Source organism: Vombatus ursinus, unplaced genomic scaffold (genome assembly GCF_900497805.2).
Source record: "Vombatus ursinus unplaced genomic scaffold, bare-nosed wombat genome assembly UNPS02014158.1, whole genome shotgun sequence".
In the NCBI taxonomy this organism is placed as follows: Eukaryota; Metazoa; Chordata; class Mammalia; order Diprotodontia; family Vombatidae; genus Vombatus; species Vombatus ursinus.
In genome coordinates, this window is record NW_020953936.1 from 6,009,303 (window position 1) to 6,036,390 (window position 27,088).

Below are 27,088 nucleotides of genomic sequence, written 5' to 3' on the forward strand. Positions count from 1 at the left end.
TCCTCCAGACAGCTGCCTTTGTGTAGCTGTACTGTTCACACAGTAACATTTTTATATCTTCAGTACCCAGAAGACTATTAAAATGAGTAGAATGTGAAAATTATAATTTTCAAATGCTGCCTCTTTTGAAAAAAAAAATTTTTTTTGTTCTGTCAGCTACTTAGTTTTGAGGTGTTTCTGGTTTGGTTTTGATTAGATGCATTGTTTATTTGCCAATCAAATTTCTGGCAACCACATCTCTCTAAAGTACAACCTTAAACTTGGAGTAAGAAAAAAAAGGGGCTGTGGCTGGTGAAGGAAAGCATCATATGGATTCTGGCCATCCTTAGTCACAGGCCCTCATCCAGAGGGAGAATGTAAGCTCCTAAATGGCAAGGATATCTTTCATTTTATCTCTGTATTTCCTAACACACTGCACAAGTATCCTTGATATAACTTAATTATCTTCTCACTGGATGGGAAGGGGTATAAAGGAAACTCAATGATAAACTACAGTAATAGCCAACACTTATATATTGCTTACTTTGTGCCAGGCATTGTGATAAATGCTTCAAAATTATTATCTTATTTGATCCTCACAACAATCCTGGGAGGGAGATGCTATTAGTCCCATTTTACAGATGAGGAAACTGAGGCAGACAATGATTAAGTCAGGGTTAACACAGCTAGTAAGTGTCTGAGGTTGGATTTGAACTCAGGTCTTCCTGACTCCAGGTCAAGTGCTATATCCACTGAGCTACCTTGATGCCCTGGAGAAGACCGATTAGAAACAGGAAAGCTGTCAGGGTCCCTTGTCCCATCCAAAAAGAGAAGGCTGGTGGGCTTAAATGTTCAGATTTATCACTAGGTTCGTTTAGGTGCCCCTGACAGAGTGACTCTCATTAGAAACTGAGGAAAGGCTGAGTCGATCAATAGGGCTATAAAAATAGTAGAAGCTCCCAAGTCCTCATTTGAGTAACAGCTTCTATGAACCTCTCTGGGACATTTCTATCCCTATAATCACAAAATTCTAGGTTTGACATAATCTAGTCCAGCCTCTCCATTTTACAAATGAAGAAAATCAGGCCCAGAAAAGAGAAGTGATTTTCTCAAAGTCACAGAACTCACAAATAAAGGGTGAAACCTCGAATCCAAGGTCTTCTCATTCCAAGTTCAGTGCTCTTACCAAGCTGCTGATCCAGGCTCCAAAGACTTTGCTAAGTATTAAGCCTTTGGCCTCAGTCTTTGTCTTCTGAACTCCTCAGATTCAATCCACTACTCAAACATGGCTATCTTTTTTTTTTACTGCTCTGCTCCTTGGCCTCTCAGTAATAATCCAACCAAGCTATTCTCTTTCTGCTTAAATTATCTTGACTCAGAGCACTGACCTCCCACTTATAGAGCCCTCCCCAGGCATCATTAAGCTGATTAAGCCTGAACATAGCTCACCCCAACCCATTTGGGAAGAAGGGGTCAAGCTCAATTCAGCTCAACCAGCAAACAATGAAGAATATCACCCTGCAGGAACAATTCATGGACAATCTGGAAGAAAGCACTGTCCTACAAAAGCTGGTAGCTGGGGAAAATCCTAGGCAGCATACAGAGCTTTGAACTAGTAACAGCTCACCTTTATATAGTGCTTTAAGAGATACAAAACATTCTCCATAATATCATCTCATTTGATCCTCATACAACCCTGTGAGGGGGCAGCTATTATTATCTTTATCCTTTACAGATGAGGACAATGAAGTTCAGAGGTCAGGTGATTTGCCTAGGATTATACAGCCAGTAAAAGTATCCGAGACGGTGTTCAAATACAGCTCTTCTTTATTCCAAAACACCACCCCTATTCACTAAAAGCCCACCAGAGGGCCCAGTCCTCCACTTTACTAAAGGAAGTACGCTTACAGTTTTCAGTAGACTCCAATAAAAATTACTACCAAGCTTTCTGGCTTAGAATCAATATATAGATAAAAGACCCAAGGACTTTCCTCTGGAACAGACACATGTGTTGTTTTAATCAGTTTGCAGAAAAGTTAAGCCACCTAGAGCGGACGGTTTATTGGAGGTCATTGATGCTGTTTGTCCTTCCTATTCAAAGAGGACCAATGACATTGCGGTACTGGGGTCAAGCTACATGCATTCTAATGCGGCTGATCAGTCCAACATGAGCTCTGAAGGCTCTACCACAGGTCAGGCATAAATAGTCCATTTGAACATTTGGGATGGAAAAGTTTCTAGATCTGCACATCTCATGTTTCCTTGGTGCTCCTGTGATTCTGCTTTTGCTCACGGAGCACAGTGCCTTCTTTGACGTGGGCATGCCATACTGGGCGGTCCTGCGCCAATGTCTCCCTTGTCTCATAATTGATACTAACGTTCTTCAGAGAGAGCTTGAGAGTGTCCTTGCACCACTCCTTCTGACTTCCAAGGGAGAGTTTGACTTATTCAAGTTCTCTGTAAAAACAGTCTTTCAGTGAATGTACATTTGGCATTTGGGCTACATGGCCTTTTTCAAAGACTAACAGGATTTCCTCAGGAACTCAAGCACAAAGGGCTCTGATTAACCCCCAAGGCAAAAAGTATCCAGCTGGAAGATCCAGAAACTGCAACAGGGCTAGGGATTAATGCTGAGATATGCTATTGGGATCAGCGTCTTGGCTCAAATCTTAGACTGGAACCAGATGGTCTTGGTAAAACAATTCCAGGAGGAACTTAAATTTGAACTTCCAAAGTAAACTGACCTCAGGTGAGGTATAATTCTTTCTGCTGAAGCCAATTAATTGCTACATGAAGATCAAGAGACCCCACAACCACAGATCCCAGCACAACACCAAGCCTATAGAGATATGTCAATCAAACAGCGAACCTATGCTAACTTACATGTACACTATGGGATGCCAGCATGAGCGTTGTCTCCAAGCTCTCCTGCTTCTTACCGGTAATTATTGCTGTTAATCCATCGCTTAGAAAAGCAAACTGCTGTATAGGCCCTGAAATATCTGGATACAGGAGCTTCTGGAAATAAAATTGATGCATGTGACTCATAATGGACTGATCCTGAGTTCCCAAGATGCCAATAGGTTGAAATGTATTTGTGCTCAGAAGCCAGGGCCAAGCCGCTTCCTCACTTCACTATTAGATCACTATTTGGGGGCTGAGCAAAGAGGCCCTTCTAACTTGGGATCTAAAAGAGACAGGGTTTTGCAGTAGGTACAGATAGACGTGCAGTACTGGTCCACAACCAGGAGCTGTCTAAAGTACTGAATCTGTTGAAACAGTGGAACTGCTCTCCAGAAACTAAGATGAAATGAGACGACGTTTGTAAAAAGTGCTTAACACAACAGGTACTATTTAAATTCTTAAACCTTTCCGCAAGAACTTTCTGCCTGCAAATGTCTGTTTCACCGACAAACACATCAGCAGAACTGCAGTTCCACCCATCTGAAAGCACCCTGACACCTGTACCCAGAGACAACAAGAAACTGAGATACCACAGCTGGCTTTTTTTTTTTTGTTTTATTCCCTCCTCCCCAGGTTTTTTTTTTCTTTTCTCTTTAATTTACATTTTTTTTCTCCTGCCCCTCCAAAGGGGGCGGGGAGTTAAAAAAGAAAAACAAAACCTTTGGAACAAATATGCCTTGTCAGATAAACAAATTTCAAATAGTGACTATGTACAGAAATATACATCTCATTCTGTGTCTTTTTTCTATCACTTCTCAGTCAGGAGGGTTATCTTAACCAGCCTGTCCCCACCCCTAAGAGTGTCATATGTACCAAATTCACCTAATTCTTCTTTAGTCAAAATGTATATTCTCTCAAGGCAGCTAATCTTGGATAAGTATTCAGAACAAAACAATCTTATTAAACTACTTCACAAAAAATGATTAAATAGGCCCTTAACCCTCATAGCGTTATCTGCATTTCCTTAATTAGAAAAATATTTAATTCAAATGAACCTCTTTCTTGGTATAATTTCATATGGTTGCCAATTAAGAACAGAAAAAAAAATCAGGCAGTGGTTTCTAACCCCTAGAAGCTGTCTTGGAGTAAATATTAAGGTTTTTGTTTTCTTTGGGTAGCAGAAAAGACTAGCATGCTGCCCCCTTCCCCTTTGGTGCTTTTAAATGCATTGTCTGCAATATTTAAATTTTAACCAGTGTTTTAATATCTTAAGTCCTAGAATTAAATAATTTAAGACTTGGATGGGACTTCGTAGATCATCTACTCTAATCCCCTTTAATATATAATTAACTTATATATCTGTATATAATTTGGGGGCAGCTAGGTAGCACAGTGAATACAGTGGTAAGCCTGGAGTCAGGGAGACTCATCTTCCCTAGTTCAAATCTAGCCTCAGATACTTACTAGCTGTGTGACCCCAGGCAAGTCACTAAACTCTGTTTGCTTCAGTTTCTGCATCTACAAAAAGAGCTGTAGAAGGAAAAGGCAAATCACTCCAGTATCTTTGCCAAGAAAACCCCAAATGGAGGGGACATGAAGAGTCGGGCATGACTGAAAATGACTGAACGTGTGTAATTTATGTTTACGTTTATAATTTATGTAATGTAGAAATCATGCATATATGCATATGTGTGTGTGTGTGTGTATATATATATATATATATAAAATACACACACACACAGATGTGTGTGTGTGTGTGTGTGTATGTATGTATACACTTCCTTCCAATATGGCTTCTAGTGATTAGAAACCACTGTTTTCTTAGGTATCAAAATGTGTTATTTCTAAACCTAACTTCAGACTCCTTTATTCATACCTATTTATATTCGACTATAAAATATACGGCGGGTACTGCCAGGTCAGGGGGGATGTAACATTTCACTAATGAAGGAGTTAGCAAGTTGATTTAGTTTTCACTGAGGCCATTTGCTTACTGTCATTGAGACTTCCTCCTCCTCCTAACTTTACAGGGAGGTTTCATTCAACCCCCAAAAGTAGTTCAAGACCTCCACTACTTCTCAGTAAGGAGTGATATCTGGGATGAATGTTGGGAATTGGCAAGGACAGAAACTCATGCTTTTATGTGATTTATATATATCTATATTCTATACAACAAAAAAAGTCACTAAGTGACTATGGTGGTAGGCACTGGAAAAGATACAAACTGTTCCTCTGGTCTTTAAAGCCCTTCATCACCAGCCCCTACCCACCTTTCTAGTGTTCATCCACTTTACTCCTCTCTACCTTCCCTACGATCCAGTGACACCGGCCTCCCGGCTGCTCCGTGCACAAGGCACTCCATCTGTGCCTTTTCACTGGCTGTTTCCACATGACTGGAAGGCTCTCCTTCCCGTCTCTGCCTCCTGGCTTCCTTCAAGACTCAATTAAAATCCCATCTTCTGCAGGAAGTCTTTTTCTTATGCCCTTTAATACCAATGCTTTCCCTCTGAGATCATCCCTCACTGACCCTGTATGTATCTTGTTAGCACCTAATTGTTTGCCTATTGCCTCCCCCATTGGACTGTGAGCTCTTTTGAGGGCACAGACTGTCAGCCTTTTTTTTGGTATCCCCAATACTTAGCACTGAGCCTGGCCACACAGTTCAGACTTTTAACTGGTCCAACACTTTCATTTTAACAGATGAGGAACCAGTGACCCAGAAGAAAAGAAATAATTTGCCCAGAGTTACACAGCCACTAAGTGGCAAAGCCAAGACTCGAATCCACATTTCCTGATCCTAAGTGTAGTTTTCCTTCCACTGTACCATGCTGCTACGAAGATAAGATATGGTCCTTGCCCTCATGGTGTTAATAGCCTAAAAGTTGGGAAGGGAAGATATATACACAAATAACTACAATACATAATATTAGTAATATGTAAATTAAAAAGAAAATAACAAAACAGAATAATAATGGTGGTATTAATAGCTAACATTTCTATAGCTTGTATATAGTTGATTATGTGCCGGGCACTGAGCTAAGTGCTTTATCATTGTTATCTCATTTGATCTTTACAACAATCCTGGGAGATAGAGGCTATAATTATACCCATTTCACAGATGAGGAAACTGAGGCAAACAGAGGTGAAGTGACTTGCCTAACAACTAGTATCTGAGGCTGGATTTGAACTCAGCTCTTGACTCTAGGCCTGGTACTCTATGCATTGTACAAGCCCAGCTGTCCTAGAATAAAGTGCTAAACAAGCCTGGAGGGAGAAGGTCATTATTGATCAGAAATTAGGAAAGACTTCATGGAAGAAGTGGCATTTGAACTGGGCTTTGAAAGGCAGATTGGAATTAAAGAAAGGAGGAGGAGGAAAATGTCAACCATATGGAAGAATGTTGGAAAAGGCATGGAAAACACAGGGAATCTTCAGAGGATGAGGCAGCCAAGTTTTAGCTGGAGCAAGCAGTGACTGGGACAGGATAACAGGAGATAGAGCTAAAAAGAAAGGATGGTGTGAGGTTGAGGAGGACCTTGAACCTGCAAATCAAGCAAAGGAGACGAAAACTGTCTTGGCAGGCAACAGGAAAGCCACTTAAGCCAACCAAAAGGCATTTATTTATCTTATAAACACCTACCATGCACCAAGCACTGGGTTAGGTATAGCTGTTACAAAGACCAAAGTGATAAGAGTCCCCGTTACTGCAGTGTTCACAATCTCACCAAGAGACATTGTGTACATACAGAGATACATAGTAAATATATGCAAAACAGATATGAGAGGGGGAATGACTAGCAGCTAGGTAGATGAGAAAGGGCTTCATCTAAAATGGAACGCTTGAGCTAAAATTTGCAGAAAAACTAGGGATTCACAAAGGTGGAGGGGAGGGTAAGAAGGGAGTGTGCTGCAGGCTCGGGAGGTGGCTAGGGCAAAGTCACATATAATGAAGGTGAGCGCTATGAGAAAAGAAGGCAGCCAGTTTGGGTGGACCGTACTGTAAGTGAAGGGGAATAATGTGTATGGTAGACTGGGCCATGCTGTGAAGAGCTTCAAATGCTAAGCAGAAAAATTAATATTTAATTATTAATTAATATTTAATCCTAGAGGTAACAGGGAGCCACTGGAATTTATTGAGTAGGATTATAATAATAATACAGTCAGATCTGAGCTTCAGAAAAACTGCCTTGGTGACTGTGTGAAGGACAGACTACAGAGAGACCTATTAGGAGGCTAGAGCAAAAGTCCAGGTAATTAGATGGTGAGAGCCTGAGCCAGTGGAAACTATGTGAATGGAGAGATGGGGATTTGAAAAATGACAAGCTCTGATGACTGAATAGATTCTTGGGGTAAGTAATAGTGAGAAGATGAAGATTTCTAAGCAGCACATCTATAAATATGGAAGATAAGTCTGGCAGTACTTCAAAATATGGATGAGAGGGGGAAAAGAGCGGAGGAGGAAGTATCTCAATGGTGGCTGTAGGGAATAGAGAGAGGACATATGCAAGGTGGCTACAGGGGGCAGATATAAAATAAACACCAGCACTGGAAAGTGGGTTTTTTTAATTGCTCAAGACAGAACTCAAACCATAAATGTTAAATATTTTTAATTTGGCATATTTGAAGACCAAATATACCACTAACTGAAATCCTCAGAAAATAATTTATCACCAAGAACAGATAATTTCTGAAACATAAGGAGACGTGCCTAAGCCAAAAGTTCCTGTTTCATAAGACTCTGATCTCTGAATCATATTCAGGTTCTTAACAAAACACTTTGAAATAATCTTTTCTTACATGATGTTAACAGTTCAATTTGTCTAAAGGGGACATTTCAGAGAAACATGGGAGGACTTGCATGAACCAAAGCAGAGTTAAGTGAGTAGGACCATGAGAAAAATGTATACAGTCACAGCAATTATACAAAGACTCTGAAAGACTGAGGAACACTGCTCAACACAGTCAGTCATCAACCACAACTGCAGAGGACTCAAGATGGAACATGCTATCCATCTCCTGACAGAAAGGTGATGGACTCAAGAGTACAGATTGAGAACAAGTTTTTTTTTTTTTGGATATGATTAATGCCAGAATTTTTTTTGCTTGACTATAAATCTTTGAAAGAGGGGTTTGCTTTTCTTACTTTCTAATCTGGCAGTAGAGTGGGAGAGGAGAGATGGGGAGGGAGAGAATATAGAACTAAAAATAAAAAATTAATTTGAAAAATAGAGAGTGGAGGAAGTATTTGAAAAAGAAAGCACATATGCTGAAATCAAAAGAAAAAAATAGTCCTATCTGCTATCACTGCAAAGATGCTAAGAAGGTACTGTGCTGCTCTTGGTGAATTAAGAAGAAGGAGGCAGTTCAAAGGTATTACATGTCAGTATAATCTTTGCAGAAACATCTGAAGCTATTTCCTTTTTATAAAAGGTAGTTATCTACTCACTGGGCTTTAGCCTGAAAGCTGTAATGGTATAATCATCTCTAAATTACTTTCTAGGGAGAGCAACAGAAAAAGTTATTATGAAGATACATTTGGTACATCTAAGATCACTTGATACAAGGCCCTTTTTCAGAAAGAATAGAAATAGAAACAGTGGTTTCCATAATGCATTGTTCCAACATCATGAACAATGGCTCACTGTACATTGTGATACTTTTAGATGTATCAGGGTACAATTTTCTTTTATTATCTGCTTCCTGATTGGAATCTATTATCTTTGAATGCAATGGGCATTTCAAAGGCAGAAGGCCAAAGAACCAAAACAAAGAAAGTTGTCAACTTCAAGAAAAACGTAACTTGGAATCCCATTCTAATATTGAGAATATAAAAGATGTTCTGGAAGAGCCAGCAGGTAACATAACTCCAAAAAGTGAAAAATGACCTTGTAGGTTTGAGAAGAACCTATGAATAAGTTTGAAAACAAGAATGCACCTTTTAAGATTCTAAAAGTACTCCTAATATGCCTCCCACAAATGAAATCAAACCATATTTAAGGAATAAAACACAAAAAGCTTCTTCTTCAATGAGGCCAGGTGAAGAGGAGGAGATGGCCCAAGGAATGAGAACAAAGAGACAGAGTCAATTAATAACAAATGTTTATCTGCTGACTGACACAATCACACTGTCAGTGTGGAAAAATTTACTGTGTGATTTACCGGCAGGGACAGAAATTTTTAAAAATTAGGACCTGTTGGATCATGAAATCACCTGAGAAAAAATTACAGAGGACTTCCGGGAGCCAAGATGTTACAGTAAGCAGCAGATCACTGCCCCTCTCCCATTCTCATCCCCAAACACCCATAAAACAATGCCCCAGAACAGACCCTGGAATAGCAGAGCCAGCAGAAAGACAGGGTGGACCAGTCTTTTGATCCAGAAGACTTAGAGGATAGGCAAATAAGGTTTGTATCACTCAGGTAAAAGTGGAGCCCTGTCCAGGACAGGAAGCGTCCCAGCAAGCTGGCAGCAGGCTCCATCTCAACAATCAGTAGGAGATCCTGAGACCCAAAGAGGTGGAGCAGGCAAACGCCAACACCAGGACCCCCTGACATGCCTTAGCACCGCTAGGAGAACTGGCAGACTCCAGCCTGGAGAAACACTACATGCGCTGGCGCAGCCCCAAGCAGGCAGGCATCCCCCAGCAGCTGAACCTCCCTGGGCTTCAGTGCAGCTCTGGACGGGCAGGCATCCTCCAGCGGCAAACCTCCACACGATTCAGCAGAGCCCCAAGTGGGCAGGCGTCTTCCAGTAGCGAGATCTCGCCGTACTACAGCACAGCCATGGGGAAACACAGAAAACCCCACCTGGCCTCAGCCCATGCCCAGTAGGATCCCAGCTCTGCACCAGGGAAGCTGCCAGATGCCTACAGCCTCCAGTGGCTGGCAACTGAGGCCCCAGGGCACAAAGTTAGTGACCAGGCCCCAGAACCCCAGCAAAAGAAGCTTGGGACAGTGCTCCCTGTACTCCAGCAGAAGAACTCTACTTTAAAAGCCACAAAATAGGCAAACAAATGAGCAAAACGCAAAAAAGAACACTGACCATAGAGAATTATTATGTTGACAGGGAAGATTAAAACACAAACTCAGAAGCTGACAACATTGTCAATATACCCAAATCCAAAATTTCAAAGGGGACTATGAACTTGTCTCAAGTCCAAAAAGCCTTCTTGGAAGAGCTCAAAAAGGATTTTAAAAGTCAAATAAAAGAGGGAAAAGAAATATGAGGTATACAAGAGAGAGTCAACACCTTGGAAAAGGAAGGACAAAAACTGAACGTAGAACACAATTCTTTAAAAAAATACAATTGGCCAAATTGAAAAAAAAATCCACTGAAGAAAACAATTCCTTAAAAATGCAGAATTGGCCAAATGGAAAAGGAGGTACAGAAGCTAATTGAATAAAACAATTCATCAAAAACTGGAATTGGGCAAGTGGAAGCTAATGACTCTATGACACATCAAGAATCAGTCCAACAAAATCAAAAGAAAGAAAAAATAGAAGAAAATGTAAAATACCTCATTAGAAAAACAACTGACCTGGAAAACAGATCCAGGAGAGATAATTTAGGAATTACTGGTCTGAAACCATGATCAAAAAAAGGAGCCTAGATAGCATCTTTCTTCAAGAAATTATCAAGGAAAACTGCCCTGAGGTCCTAGAATCAGAGGGTAAAATAGTCACTGAAAGAATCACCTCCTGAAAGAGACCCCAAAGGGAAAATGCCAAGGAATATTGTAGCCAAATTCCAGAAGCATCAAGTCAAGAAGAAAACACTACAAGCAGCAAGAAAGAAACTATTTAAATATCATGGAACCACAGTCAGGATTACACAGGACTTCAGCAGCTTCTACATTAAAGGATCACAGGGCCTGAATTTATGATATTCCAGAAGGCAAAGAGCCTGGATTACAACCAAGAACCAACTATCCAGCAAACCTGAGTATAATCTTTCAGAGGAAAAGATGGATATTCAATGATACAGGGGATTTTCAATCATGCTTGATTTAAAAACAAAAAAACTAAAACTGAACAGAAAATTTGATCTTCAAATACAAGACTCAAGAGAAGCATAAAAAGGTAAACAGGAAAGAAAAAAAGATGTTATTCAATAAGGTTAAACTGTTTACATCCCTATAACGGAAGATGATACTTTTAACTCTTGAGAACTGTATCTTTACTATGACATTTAGAAGGGATATACATAGATAGAGGGTATGGGAATAAGTTGAATTTGATATGACAATAAAAATAATTAATTAAGGGGTTAAAAAAGGATTATACTGGGAGAAGAGGAAAGGGGGAGACAGAATAGGGTAACTTACATCACAGGAAGAGGCACAGACCTATTACAGTAAAGGGAAAGAAGGGAGGGGAGCAAACATTGTTTGAACTTTGTTCTCATCAGATTTGGCTCAAAGAGGGAATAACACGTATTCAGTTGGTTATAGAAACCTATCACACTCTACAGGAAGTAGGAGAGGAAGGGGGAAAGAAAAGAAAGGGAGTAGATAGAAAACAGGAAAAAGAGAGATGAGAAGTAGTAGGGGAAAGGGGAAAGAAAAAGGAAGGTGGATGATAGAAGGGAGGGGAGATTAAGGGTGATAGTGGTCAGAAGCAAAAGATGAGTGATGAGGGAAAAGGTGAAAGGAAAGAGAAAAGTATAAATGGGAGAAAACAGGATGTAGAGAAAGACATATAGTAATCATAACTGTGATTGTGAATGGGATGAACTCTCCTATAATACAGAAGCAGTTAACAGAGTGGATTAAAAACCAGAATCCTACAATATGTTGTTTACAAGAAACACATTTGAAGCAGAAAGATACAGACAGAGTAAAGGGAGAAGGCTGGAGCAGAATATATTATGCTTTAGCTGAAATAAAAAAAAAAAGCAGGGGTTGCAATCCTGATCTCAGACAAAGTAAAAGCAAAAATAGATCTAATTAAAAGAGATAAGGGAGGAAATGACATATTGCTAAAAGGTATCACAGACAATGAATTAATATCACATTAAACATATATGCACCAAGTGGTATAGCATCCAAATTTTTAGAGGAGAAGTTAAGTGAGTTCAGAAAGAAATAGGCAGCAAACTATACTAGTTGGGGACCTCAACCTCCTCCTCTCTGAACTAAATAAATCTAACAACAAAATAAACAAAAAAGAAGTTAAGGAGGTGAATAGAATTTTAGAAAAGTTAGATATGGTAGATCTCTGGAGAAAACTGAATGGGGATAGAAAGGAATATACCTTTTTCTCAGCAGTACATAGCACCTACACAAAAATGGACTACGTACTAGGGCATAAAAACCTCACAATCCAACGCAGAAAGGCAGAAATATTAAATGCATCCTTTCAGATCACTATGCAATAAAAATTACATGTAATAAAGGGCCATGGAAAGACAGACTAAAAATTAATTGGAAACTAAATAATCTAATCCTAAAGAATGAGTGGGTCAAACAACAAATCACAGAAACAATCGATAACTTCACCCAAGAGAATGACAATCATGAAACATCATACCATAATTATGGGATATAGCCAAAGAGGTTCTTAGGGGAAATTTTATATCTCTAAATGTTTACATGAATAAAACAGAGAAAGAAGAGATCAAAGAATTGGGCATGCAACTAAAAAAACTAGAAAAAGAACAAATTAAAAATCCTCTATTAAATACCAAATTAGAAATTCTGAAAATTAAAGGAGAGATTAATAATATTGAAATAACTAAAATTAGTTTTATTAAAAAAAACCAATAAAATAGACAAACCTTTGGTTAATTTGATTTAAAAAAAGAAGAAAACCAAATCAGTGTCAGAAACGGAAAGGGTGAATTTACCACCAATGAAGAGGAAATTAAAACAATGGTTAAGAGCTATTTTGCCCAACTGTATGCCAATAAATCTGACAATCTAAATGAAATGGATGGACATTTACAAAAACATAAATTGTCCAGATTAACAGAGGAAATAAAATACTTAAATAACTGCATTCTAAAAAAAGAAATTGAACAAGCCATCAATGAACTCCCTATGAAAAAATCTCCAGGGACAGATGGATTTATAAGTGAATTCTATCAAACACTGAAAGAACGATTAATTTCAATACTATGTAAACTATTTGGAAAAACAGGCCAAGAAGGAGTCCTACAAAATTCTTTTTATGATAGAAGTATGGTGCTGATACCTAAACTGGAAAGAGCCAAAACAGAGAAAGAAAATCATAGACCAATTTCCCTAACGAACATAGACGCAAAAATTTTAAATAAAACATTAGCCAAGAGATTACAGCAATTTATCATGACAACAATACACTATGCCCAGTGGGATTTATAGCAGGAATTCAGGGCTGGTTCAATATTAGGAAAACTTTCAGCCTAATTGACCCTATCAATAACAAAATTAACAGAAATCACATGGTTATCTCAATTGATGCAGGAAAAGCTTTTTGACAAAATACAGCACCAATTCCTATTAAAAAGGATGAAACTACAAGCAAATTAGGAGAGCAAGGAAGAGTTTACCTGTCAGACCTAAGAAGAAGGTAAGAAGTTACCACCAAACAATAGATAGAAAACATTATGAAATGCAAAATGGATAATTTTGATTACATTAAATTAAAAAGGTTTTGCACAAACAAAGCCAATGCAACCAAGATTAGAAGGGAAGCAGAAAGCTGGGAAACAATTTTTATAGCCAGTATCTCTGATAAAGGCCATGTTTCAAAAAAAAAATATATATATATATATATTGAGAGAGAGAGAGAGAGAGAGAGCGAGCGAGAGAGAGAGAACAGAGTCAAATCTATAAGAGTACAAGTCATTCCCCAACTGATAAATGGTCAAAGGATATGAACAGGCAGTTTTCAGATGATGAAATTAAATTTATCTATAGGCATATTAAAAAATGCTCTAAATCACTACTGATTAGAGAAATGCAAATTAAAACAACAACTGTGAGGTACCACATCACACCTATCAGACTGGCTAACATGACAAAACAAGAAAATGATAAATGTTGGAGAAGACATGGGAAAACTGGAACACTAATGATTGTTGGTGGAGTTGTGAACTGATCTTATCATTCTGGAGAACAATTTGGAACTATGACCAAAGGGCTATAAAACTGTGCATAACCTCTGATCCAGCAATACCACTATTGGGTCTTGGAATTGGAATACACTATTGTATTCCAAAGTGATCATAAAAAAGAGAAAAGGACCCACATGTACAAAAATATTTATGGCTGCTCTTTTTGTGGTGGCAAAGAATTGTAAGTTGAGGAGATGCCCATCAATTGGGGAATGGTTGAACCAGTTGTGGTATATGAATGTAATGGAATACTACTGTTCCATAAAAATGGTGAGCAGGCAGATTTCCAAAAAACCTGGAAAGATTTGAATGAACTGATGCTGAGTGAAGTGAGCAGAACCAGGAGAACACTGTACACAGTAACAGCAACACTGTGCAAAGACTGACTTTGTCAGACTTAGCTCTTCTGAGCAATGCAATTCTAAGACAGTTCCAGAAGACTCATGATGGAAAATGTTATCCACATCTAGAGAAAGAACTATGGAGTCTGAATGCAGATCGAGGCATACTATTTTCTCTTTCTTTTTTTGTTTTTTGTTTTTTTCTTTCTCATGGTTTTTCCCTTTTGTTCTAATTCTTCTTTCACAACATGACTAATGTGGAAATATAATTAATATGATCATACATGTATAGCCTATATCAGACTGCATGCCAGCTTGGGGAGGAGGGATTGGGAGGAGAGGATTTAGAACTCAAAATCTTACAAAAGCAAACGCTGAAAACTAAAAATACATAAATACTTAGATTTTATAAAAAAAGAAAGAAAATTGCAGATATGACTTTATAAAAAGTATTTACTTCTAGTAAAAAAAATCCTTCAAAGAGTAAGAACATTAAAGAATAATCAATAGAAAACAAACAATTTCTATATTAGCCTTCCAAAATAAAAGAGAAGAGCTCTATATTAGAACTCATAATGGTCCACCCATCTACTCTGGAGAGGAAATAGTTTTTATCAACCAAGGACATCTTCATGTTAAAAAAAAATTAAAATTATAGTAAAATTTCTCAACCAAAAAATAACAAAAACAAACATACTCTACCACTGTGCAATTCCACTCCATAGAATTCTAGCGTTCGGGCAATGTTAATAAAGCAGGATTCTGCTTCAGATTGCTTTAGGCCACTAGAGAAAACAAAAATAAAAAAGAGACTTAATGAGAATGGAAAAGAGTAATTCAATAAGCAGACAAAAGAGAAACTGTGGAAATGATTAACTGAATTTTTTCATAACAAAATCAACCAAATTTGATAATCATCTTTGTATGGTTGCTATATGCCTCAATTTTAATGCCATTAATTCCAAAAGAAGGCAAAAAATTTATTAAAATGAAGCGATCAATTTCATTCACTTACTATGATCTCAACTTTCTCTACCACTCCTACAATTAAATGGCCCATCTTACTTACTGGTCCATCAATATTCAATTACAATCACTTCTGTCTTTTTACTTATTTGAAGCTACCTAATTTAAATCCAAACTGATTTTCTGTCTTTATTCCTTGGAGAGTTCCAATGTCAGAATTCCCAAATGCAATGTTACACACAAGGTACAGTCTTAGAAATTCTGAGAAAGGTAAGTATTTTGAAGTCTCATTTTAGAAGCTCTTTTTAACAACCTGGTCCTTGCTTTTAGCTTTCAGAGTTTGAAGTACACTTATGCTTGTCAACAAAGTCAACATCTACTCTTTTATTATGATTTAATTTGGCCCGAATCCACGCAACTGCAAATAGGGAATAAATGCCTAGTCGTTCTTCCTTTTAAAATAGTGACAAGAAGAAATTCTCCTATTGAAAAGAATCAACAACAAAACATATGTGCATGTATATACACATAGTGGAGTTACTACAGGTACTCCGGGATTACTCTAACATTAATGGGATGATCACCAATGCATTTGACTGCTACAGGCAAATATAAGAAAAGAATTCATCGGTTTACACTTCATCTAATATGTATTTTAAAAGACCACAGCCACCTGAATCATTCCAAAGAAGTCCTAGAGGTTATGAATTACCAAAAGGGGAGACACACACACACAGACACACAGACACACACACCCTCCCACCCACACACCCACCCCCTCTTTTTGGCAGCTGAGGTGTAATTTCCAAACTTGTAATTTCATCAAGAGTAGTGAGTTTCAAGTATGCTAATTCCTTCAATAGAGATAGACAATTCTGCAACTGAAGTCTCAAAAAACTGTCTGAAATGTTGAGAAGGTAAGTAACCTTGCTCATTTTCACCAACAGAGTTTATCAGAGGCAAAATTTAAACTCAGATCTTTCTGACTTGAAGGCCTGTCTTTTGTCTAGGTGGTCTCATGTAGATGTGCATATCTATTTTAATGGACCTGTGATTTCATTTAGTAGAGGACTCCCATTGACTCCCATTGACTAAACTTCTCAACCAAAGCTGATAGACACTGGCAATTTATAGTCGTAGAGCGTGAGTTAAAAGTGTCTTGACCAGGGACACACAGCCATTTTGTGTCCATCAGAGGCAGGACTTTGAAACCCAAGTTCTTCTGATTGAAAGTTCCATGAGGGCAGGGACTGTCTTTGCTTTCATTTGTATTTGTAACCCCAATGCTTGGCACATAATAAACTCTTCATAAATGTTTACTAATTGAATAACCATTCACCAAAATATACTTCTTTTCCATATGTGTACAAATAACTAATGTTTATTACAGGAATATGCTAGTTTGGGGTGACAGTACAGTTATATTCTGGATGTGCCTTATATATGCTTCAAAGTACCTTGTACATTTGGTATTTTTAGTGTCTGAAAGAATATTTTATAATTTTAAATAAATACAGAGGAGTACAATTTTTGTATCTTGGCCTTTATGACTGATCTACAGTGTTCGCTTTTTCAGGAGCATAACTCCCAATTATACCATTAGTGCTTGAGGAAAGTATAACCTGCTTTTCAATGATACCCTTTATGACAATAAAGTCATAATATCAATTTTATATTGCCATCAGTATTACTCTTAGGATTCACACAATGAGGGAAAATCCCAATGAGGGAGAAACTCAGGTTTTTAAAAGTCACTAGGAGCAGAAGTGATTTTAAAATGTACATAAAACTATTTTTCAGAAATGTAGGGGATTGAGGACAGCAAATGATATAGCAGCATACTGCATCCAAATAGGGTACATCCTGATAGGAAACAAAGTAGTAATACAGGGGAAAGGTTTATGGATGTGGTATCAGGGATGTTAGACGTTTTGTGGGAAGGGATGGACAGGGCATGTTTTGGTTGATCATGAGAGAAAATGACACGAAGATTCGTTGTTAGTGTTTTTCAATTCAGATTCTATAAAGAATACCTAGTTATACCCAGGAGTTGGCTCTAGGGCTCATTAAAAAAAAAAGGAAGTATCAAAAGTGATACCCTTTATTTTCATGAGGACAAACAACTAAATACAAATTTATGCAGAAAGCTGAGGTCATGTTGGATAGCCCAAGAGATGATCTAAGCCTCAAGCCAAAACTTGGGAAATGCTCTAGGAAGATCTAGGATCTTAAGAAAACAAACAAACAAACCATCAAGACTGTGAGTTGTGCTTAGAATGGGAGAAGAATCAAGTACTGGAGTAATTTATCAAAAGCTGTACCTAATACAAGGTACTTATGAGTGTAGAGCATATTCCCATTTCTAAAGGTTTGCCTCATATTTAGAATTCTAAATTTCAAATCTCAGATTGAATAAGAGACTGAAGCTCACTTAGCCCAACCTCTCAGTTAATGAAAAGATCCCTGAATCCAGACCCTGCTTGTATCATCTGATGAAGAAATAACTACCTAATGAGAAAGCCATTCCATTAAAATAAAAAACAAAAAAACCTTCTAGCTGAAAGAAAGTCTATCTTCCTTATATTGGGTATAGATTTCTCCTAATTAGCTTCAGTATAAATACCACCCACTAGGGGAATTGTTAATGGAAACAGATGTAAATGGTTAAATTCCCATACTATTTTAAATGTATTTCATAGGAATTATTCTTTTAAAGATTGCATATAATTGTTTTAATAGTTTTTTTTAATAGAAAAGACAATAACGCCTGGATTTTGAGCTTAACGTTTCAAGATTCACTATCTTGTGGATAGAGAAAGGTCAAATTATTGGGCTGATGATACCTTAAACGGGCAGCAGCATCCAGGTAGTGGCAAAGTTAGTGATGAGAAACTAACCACCATTTGGGAATGCCTCCCAAAATGAACCCTAGCCAGTGAAAACAAACACTTAACTCGTACCTGATTTTAACTAAGTGCTAATTGATGTACAGGGAGACTGAAAGCCTTACTCAAAAATTTTCCACATGTAGTAAGGAGATAAATAAAAAATTTCAAATTAATTTTGATTAGAAATTTGGAAAACTAGAAGGTCTTTTTAAAATATAATTACTTGTTAAAGGAATCTTTTTTTTTAAAAGGCAATAATAAATTTGAGAGGCAGCATGGCCAAGTGGATAGAGTTGGCTTCGGAGCCAAGAAGACCTGGGTTCAAATTCAACCACTCAATACTCTCTAAGGCAACTCTCTAAGATGTTAAGTTGTAGAGAAGGCACTGATCTGCATTGGTGGAGGGAGTTCTCCTGCTCGAGAGTTCCTCATGCCAAAGAAATCACAGGACCCGTCCCTATCCTGAATAATAAACATGCAACTGTGAAGTTATTTTTTTTTAATCTCCTAGCTAGCAGAATAAAAGCTGAATAAGTTTTTTCTCCTTCAGATGAAATGCACTGTTCTATCAGAGGTAAAGATATTAGAGCAGCATGTTTCAGAAATTCTTGGAAAATGAGAGAGAAATTGTTTTGCCCATCTATGTATTTTTACTAGTGTTTTGTTTTTCTCTTTGTTCTTTCAAGTGAAGTGGATATAATGGGTACTGTATTTCTTGCCTTCTCAACGGGTGGAGAAGGGGCAGGAAGAAGGGAAAGAACTCAGAACTGAAAATAAAAGAAATTAAAATTAATTGGGGAAGTGGGTAGGGGGATTTGTTATTCAGTTGTGTCTGAGTCTTCGTGACCCCACATGGGGTTTTCTTGGCAAAGATACTGGAGTGGTTTGCCATTTCCTTCTCCATTCCAGTCCATTTTACAGATGAGGAACTGAGACAAATAGGGTTAAGTGGCTTGCCCTGGGTCACACAGCCAGTAAGTGCCTGAGGCCACATTTGAACTCAGGAAGAGGAGTCTTCCTCACTTCAGTCCTTACACTCTATCCACTGCACTACCTAACTACCCTGGGAGAAAAAAAAATCGGTATAGTGGATAGAACACTGACTTGGAGTCAGGAAGATCTGAGTTAAAATTCAACCTAAGACACTTACTAGCTGTGTGACCCTGGGCAAGTCGCTTAACCACATTTGCCTCAGTTCTTCATCTGTAAAATGGGGACACAGGAGAAAGAAAGGGCAAACCACTCCAGTGTCTGCCATGAAAATCTCATGGACTTGTCCTTGGGGTCACAAAGAATCACATATGACTGAAAAACAACAACAAACTGGAAAATCAAACTAAAAAAAGAAAATGAGAGATAAATGGGATTAATAATCATACTAACTAACATTTATATAGCACCAATTTATGTGCTAGGCACTCTGTTAAGTGCTTTACAGATATTATCTTATTTGATCCTCACAACAATCTTTTAAGATAGGTTCTATTATCATCCTTGTTTTACAAATGAGAAAACTGAGGCAAACAGAAGTTTGTGGCAAGTAACTTGCCCAAGGTCACACAGTAGTAAGTTTCTGAGGTCATACCTGAACTCAGGTCTTCCCAACTCCAGGCCTGGTGCTCCATCCACTGTGCCACCTAGCTACCAGTATGATTATTAATCTAATATACATCTGCTAGACAGTTTTTATAGATTCAAATTCATGAATCTTAACAATTTTTAAATTAAAAGGGATCTTAGTCCAAATCTTGCAGATTGAATTAAAGCCCTGGAGACAGAGCTGCCTAATAAGCAGGGTCACATCTGCTATGGTCTCCAAGGTCTTATGTATCTGACATATGTGAAGTCATGGGATCAAAGAACATCAGTACTAGAAGGGACCCAATAGAGTAAGCACAACTCCTCATTTTACAGATAAAGAAACTGAGGGACAGAGCTATTAAGTGATGTTGAAGGTGTCATGACCCAGTAATCTGATCTTCCTCCAAGCATGGGAAGGTCAGTCTCAAGGACACTTAGCTCACAATCTAGGTAGTATTACCTTTATTTTTTTTTAAATTGTCCAAGGTCACAGACAGTAGTTTAGTAGCCAGAACCTGAATTCAATTCTAAATTTTCTCTTCCTTCTTGATACTCGGTAATTTTTAGGTTTTAGACAAATAGCTTTTGAGCAGATAAGCATGACTTCTATGCAATGGCTTTTCCTTGGACTTCCTTCTTCGTGTAGGATACTGAGGCCATGACTTCTAGTTTACTGAGTTTTGCCCATTGTGAAAGTAATTTTAAATTAAGTGAACTAAGTGAAGTCTGTGTTTTGACTTATTATTTTTTTTTTTAGTGAGGCAATTGGGGTTAAGTGACTTGCCCAAGGTCACACAGCTAGTACATGTCAAGTGTTTGGTCTGAGGCCGCATTTGAACTCAGGTCCTCCTGACTTCAGGGACAATGCTCTATCCACTGCGCCATCCAGCTGCTCCTTTGACTTATTATTTTACACGTTTGTTAATTTCATAATAACTCAAGAAGGAACTGGCTGATTTTTGCTAATCTTGGTAAAATACTAACGGGTATCAAGATATAACATAAGTTCAGTCTGTGCTCTGGCCAGCCATATTGAAACAAAATGGCAGCCAACACAACTTTTGAAATGGATATTTCTATTAGGCGTTAAGGCTATAAAGACAAGTTATCTTAATAGGAAAATAGTCTCAGTTTGTCATTTTAAAACAAAATTTATCGTATTACTTACACTATAATCTACATTGGGTAAAAGCAAAAACAGTCATTTACCAGCACTGGCTAATGTTTAGGAAACATGAGTTAGTTACTGTGCCTCTAAGAGAAGCTCTCAGATCCATTTCTTGTTGCTGTTCAGTTATGTCTGACTCTTTGTGACCCCATTTGGGGTTTTCTTGGCAAGGATATTGGAGCGGTTTTCCATTTCCTTTTGCCATTCGCCCTCACTAGAAGCCACATTGGAGGGAAATGAAGACATAGGTTTACGACTACATGTATATATATATATATATGCATATACACAATTTCTACATTATATAAACTTTATATGTAAATATATAAATTATAGTTGTTCACTTATTTTCAGTCATATCTGACTCTTGGTGACCCCTCCATTTGGGGTTCTCTTGGCAAAGATATTGGAGTGGTTTGCCAATTCCTTCTGCAACTCATTTCAGGGATGAGGAAACTAAAGCAAATAGGGTTGAGTAACTTGCCCGGGGTGTCACAACTAATAAGTATCTGAGGCCAGATCTGAACTCAGGTCTTCCTGATTCCAGGCTTTGTTCTTTACTCACTGTGCCACCTAGCTGCCCCCTCAAAGTACTAGTCTATACAAACAGAGCTACCAACACGCTAACCCCATTCACCATCCTTTTAAAACAATTCCTGAGCCAGAGGTAAGATAAGATCACACAAATCACATGATACCATGCCTAAACACATCCAGAACTAAGTTATTAAAATAATCAATGATGCACATGAAATGATTCTGCTTTAGTCAGGTATTACCTGTGCTGTTCATGTAGTGACTCTACTCTGGTTACAAAGTCTTTATTCTGATCTGGTATAAACTGGCTATCGGAAAGATATCCTGAAAGATGCAGTGAAGAGTTATGGTCTCCAAACTGAGCTATTAAGAAAAAAAAAGGGAGAGGGGGAATTAATGATTAATTTAATCCTTTATTCAGACAGGCTATACTAACAGAAGACAACAGTATCACAGTCAGAAACATCAGTAGTTCTTCTGTAAATGAGACTAACAAAGATAACACTCCTTGCTATATGGACACAATGAGGAATTCCCACCACAGCTGAGAGCCAGCATGAGTCTGAAGAAAGCTCCCCTTTGGACTAGGTCCTTCATCATGTTCACTGCTGATCGGTGAACTGGAAACATTCATTATATTTTACCACACACAGCACGGCAGGTTAGGCTTAGATCTTGGGTTTGGACAAATAAAAAACCTCCCTCAAAAATAATACGCTAGTATTACACACAAAAATCCAGATCTGGCCTCAGACACTTACTACTGTGTGACCTTGGGCAAGTCACTTAACTCCGTTTGCCTCAGTTTCCTCATCTGTAAAATAAACTGGAGAAGAAAATGGCAAACCATCTCAGTGTCTTTGCCAAAAAAACCCAAATGAGGTTATGAAAAGTCAGACATGACTGAAAACAACTAAACAAAATTACACTTACACGTGTCTTTCTATACCTAACACATTACACAAACCTACATTCATATACACACTATTATATAAATTATTTTAGTACTACCTAAGTTTCAAATCTCTATCAAGAGGACATTATTTTTATCATTTCCCTGGCCTGTACTGCAACAATATAACATCTGCTTCTTTCTCCTCAGATCTGACATAAGTACTTTCCAATAGTTTTCTATCCTCATGCTAATCGATCTCCATAGAGGAGAGATAGCTTGCTGGCCCCTTCTTCTATTGTATCTGTTTCTTCTAGATAAGCTATTGCTTTTTTCAAGTGCCAAGACTAAATTCTAATTCCTTTCTAAAAACCTATGGGAGTTGTGCTACCAAGAGACCCTCTTCATTTCTGTCACTCATCTTAGTCTTGCCTCCTCAGTATGCATCTTTGCTGATGATAAGCCCTTCCCTGGGATGCCATGCTATTTTTTTTCCAGGTTATCTTTATTCCCACTCAACTTTGCTGACTTGATACCCTGACAATCCACATGCACGTTTGTGCCCTGCCTGTGGTTCTCCTGCTAACCCATTCCTTTGTTCCCCTCTTTTGTTAATCTCCCATGATATATGACTTATGCGAGTGGATTGCAGGTTCTCCTATCCTCCTTGGGGACAACTCAATCACAGCTGAGAGCAATGAACTGACTGGGCGTCAGAGCCAGTCTGCCCCCTCCTCGGAACAGTGGAATTTGTGGTCTCAGAACAACCTGATGTTGCCTGGATTAAATTTATCACAGTATTTCAGAGGTGGAAAGGATTCAGAGGCCACCCAGGCCAACCCATATTAAAAAAAAAATGCTCTTTACAATATATCCAACAAGTATGACCATTCAACTTGTGCCTGAAGACCCCCAATTATGGGGTACAATGTGGCATGAGATGGAGCATGCCGTAACAAATATGTCATTGAATTTTAGAATCACAAAGCTCTGGTTTCAAATCTAACCTCAGGTATTTAATTGTTGTGTGACCCTGAGAAAGTCATTTAATCTGTCTATGCCTTGGTTTCCTTATCTGCAAAATGAGCGCATTGGACTCAATGGCCTCTAAATTCCTACTAGCATTGATGCTGAGTGAAGTGAGCAGAAACAGGAGAACACGGTACACAGTAATGGCAACATTGTGCAATGATCTGCCGTGATTGACTTAGCTCTTCTCAGCAACACAATGATCCAAGACAATTCCAAAAAACTCACAATAGTATCCACATCCAGAGAAAGAACTGTGGAGTCTGATGCAGATCGAAGTATATTATTTTCACTTTTGTGTGTGTGTTTTTTTCCTTTTATTCAGTTTCTTCTTTCACAATATGACTAATGTAGAAATATGTTTTATATTATTGCACATGTATAACCTATATCAGACTAATTACCATCTTGGGGGGGGGAGGAGAAGGGAGGGAGGGAAAAAATTTGGAACTCATAATCTTTCAAAAAATGAATGCTGAAAATTGTCTTTACATATAATTAGAAAAAATAAAATACTATCAAAATGTAAATTTCTTCTAGCTCTAAATCTGTAACCTAAGGTAACCCATTGCACTTTGAGATAGCTCTAACTGTCAAGAAATTCTTCTTTATGGGGCAGCTAGGTGGCGCAGTGGATAGAGCGCCAGCCCTGGAGTCAGGAGGACCTGAGTTCAAATCTGGCCTCAGACACATAACACTCACTAGCTGTGTAACTCTGGGCAAGCCATCTAACCCCAGTTGCCTCATATTAAAAAAAGAAAGAAAGAAAGAAAGAAATTCTTCTTTATATAGGCTCCAAATTTTAATATTTGCAGGCTCTACCCACTGTGCCCAGCTCTGCTGTCTTGTTCTGCTAAGTAGAAGGAGATCAATCCCTCTTCAACATGGCGGCTCCTCAAATATCTGAAGACAGCTCTCATGTTCTTCCCGAGTCTTCTTAGTTCCTTCAAATCTGGTCTTTATGTGGTATGGACTTAAGGTCATCTACTACCCTAAGTTATCCTTCTTGGGTTGCTCTAGATTTGGGAATTTGCAGGAAAATTTATATGGAAAGACAAGGTGGACAAAGACACACTCTCTTGGTTTCCACTAGAGTTGTAACTACCATCTGGACCCAGGCAGCAGGTAACGACTGCAGCCTGAACCAGGCCAACCAGCAGGACCCCTTTATCTGTAATTACTGCCTGGAGACCCACAAGTGTCTAGGTTGCATAGTGAGAGGTGATCAGATGAAAAGGGAGATGCACGGATTGGGTCACCAAAGCTTTAAACAGGCTCAAAGCAGAGGTACTGGAAGTCTGCCCCATACGCGGCTATTATGTAGGGTCTTTACCCTAGAACTTCCCTCTGCCATTGGGTATATGAGCTCATTCCCATTCAATAACATGTTTTTGTTTTGTTTTGTTTTTTTTTGCTACGATACTGTGTTTCTTACTATCCTGAATCTCCCATGATTCGAGCCCAGGCCTTCTATGTGCCATAGCTGGTCTCCATCTTATTTATGTTTTTCCCAAAATGGGGTATCCAGAAGTGAAAACCATCCTCTGACCAGGGAAGTGTACACAGGGACTATTACCTCCTTATTCTGCCTCTCCTAACAGAGCCTAAAAGCAGACTGAGGTTTTTTTTGGCTGCCATATACCGTTATCTTATATTGAGCTTTTTGTCCCCAAAAGCTCCCATATCTTTTCTGAAGAACTGCTGTCTAAACACCGTTGTTCTTCAGTCATTTTTCAGTCACGTCCAACTTGTCATGACTCCAACTGGGGTTTTCTTGGCAAGGATATTGGAGTGGTTTGTCATTTCCTTCCCTAGCTCATTTTACAGATGAGGAAACTGAGGCAAACAGGGTTAAATGATTTGCTCGTGGTCACACAGCTAATGAGCATCTGGGCCAAATTTGAACTCAGGTGTTCCTGACTCCAGGCCTGGCCCCCTATCCACTGTGCTACCTCGCTGCCTTATGCCTACCATGGTACTTACTAGCTGTATGACCACAAGCAAGTTGCTTAACCTCCCTGAGTTTTAGTTTCATCACCTGTAGAATGGAGATAAAACTGGCAATCTTCTTACCTCCAGGACAATTAAGTCCCACCTACCACCCATTCCTCATCACCCCCCAAAAACTGCAATGCAAACTCATGCATCCATGTCTTTATTGTTATTCCTGAAATGCCTGCCCTCTTGTCTCCTTACCATGGGAAACTCTTTCCCATCCTTTAAAACCCAATTCACATGTCATCCCCTCTACTTGATCCTCTACCCAATGCTTATAACAACCTTGTCCCACAGACCTCTCATAGCACTGTTTTATAATTCTCTTAATATACAAACTAAATGAATTATAATTATCTTTACAGGTATATTTCCCCAACCAGCCCATTAGCTGGGATGTGGGTGGGGAATAACTCTCTTACAGTATTTCTCAATGATGGGATTTCAATGGATCAAAGAGTGGAATTGCTTTTGTTACTTTTCACATATTACCAGATTGCTCTAAAAAAGATCATGCCAACATGCAATTCTACCAGCAAACTATTGGAGTGGGACATAGTATGATGTGGTAGAAATTACAGCAGATCTGCATCCAGGAAAGGCACCCCAACTCTATGGGCCCCAATATCCCCAAACAGAAACAGCTCAGAGCTGGAAGGAGTCTCAACAGTCAGCCAGCCCAATTTACACATAGAGGAATGCCCAAATCTTCAACAAAGACTCATCATTCAGCTCCAGGGATGGGCAAAGCTGCCCATTCTTGAACAGGTCTCATTATTAGAAAGTTATTCCTCATACTGAGCTAAAATCTGCCTTTTCAACTTCACTCACCATTCCTACATATCAGTCCTCTAAGATAGAACAAGACAAATCTAATGCACCTGCTACTCAAAGTCTTTTAAGGACCTGTAGATACCAACAATGACCTTCCATCCTCCTGGAAGAGTTTTTTGCTTCATTCCTTTTGGGTAAGAAATCCAGAACAAAATAAAGATGATAACCAGTCTTTCTTCTTTATCTGGAAGTACTGGATTGGAAAGTTTGCTTTTACAGCATGGTTCTCAGTCCTCTGACCATCCTGGACCCCTGCCCATAGCCACACCCTCACTGGCTTCACTCTACCTTGTCAATGTCTGTTCTAAAATGTGGCAGTCGGTCTGACCCGGACAGAGAACAGCCCCTAGAGATGTACCTCATATCACAGTATAGTCCTATTAACAAGCTCCATCTCATCACATAATGGAGATACTTATGAAATTGTATTTTTTTCAGATCGATTATTCATGTCCAACTCTTCGTGACACCACTTGGGATTTTCTTGGAAAAGATACTGGGACTGATTTGCCATTTCCTTCTCCATCTCATTTTACAAATCAGGAAACTGAGGCAAACAGGGCTAAGTGACTTGCCCAGGGTCACACAGCTAGTAAGTGTCTGAGGATATCTGCTGAGCCACCTAGCTGCCTCCATGAAACTGTACTAACCTCCCATTCATATTTCAAGTTCATTTGGTTTCCTCCCTCACCACCACATTGATCTCAGAGGAATTGATCTCAGAGGAATTCAGTCTCCTGATCTACCTCATTTTCCATGAATCTATGGGCTTTTTTCAAAGTATTTTGTGACTCAAAACCAAGTTCAATCAGAGGAGAATCTATGATCCTTGAAGGCAGGATATATTTTGGTTTTGTCTTCATATGCACAGTTCTCTAG

At 38.6% G+C, this 27,088-nt stretch overlaps 1 protein-coding gene across 4 annotated transcripts in view; it reads right to left on the minus strand.

The window, feature by feature from the left end:
* The window catches only part of PTPN3 (protein tyrosine phosphatase, non-receptor type 3), a 287,103-nt gene that overhangs the window by 93,726 nt on the left and 166,289 nt on the right, over positions 1 to 27,088 (minus strand). For all 4 annotated transcript variants that reach the window (XM_027859060.1, XM_027859063.1, XM_027859062.1 and 1 more), the window contains exons 8-9: positions 21,702 to 21,822; positions 15,017 to 15,104 (exon numbers count right to left, since the gene is read on the minus strand). In XM_027859060.1, the coding sequence (XP_027714861.1) occupies positions 15,017 to 15,104; positions 21,702 to 21,822 (209 nt within the window). The remainder of the gene's footprint in view (positions 1 to 15,016; positions 15,105 to 21,701; positions 21,823 to 27,088) is intronic.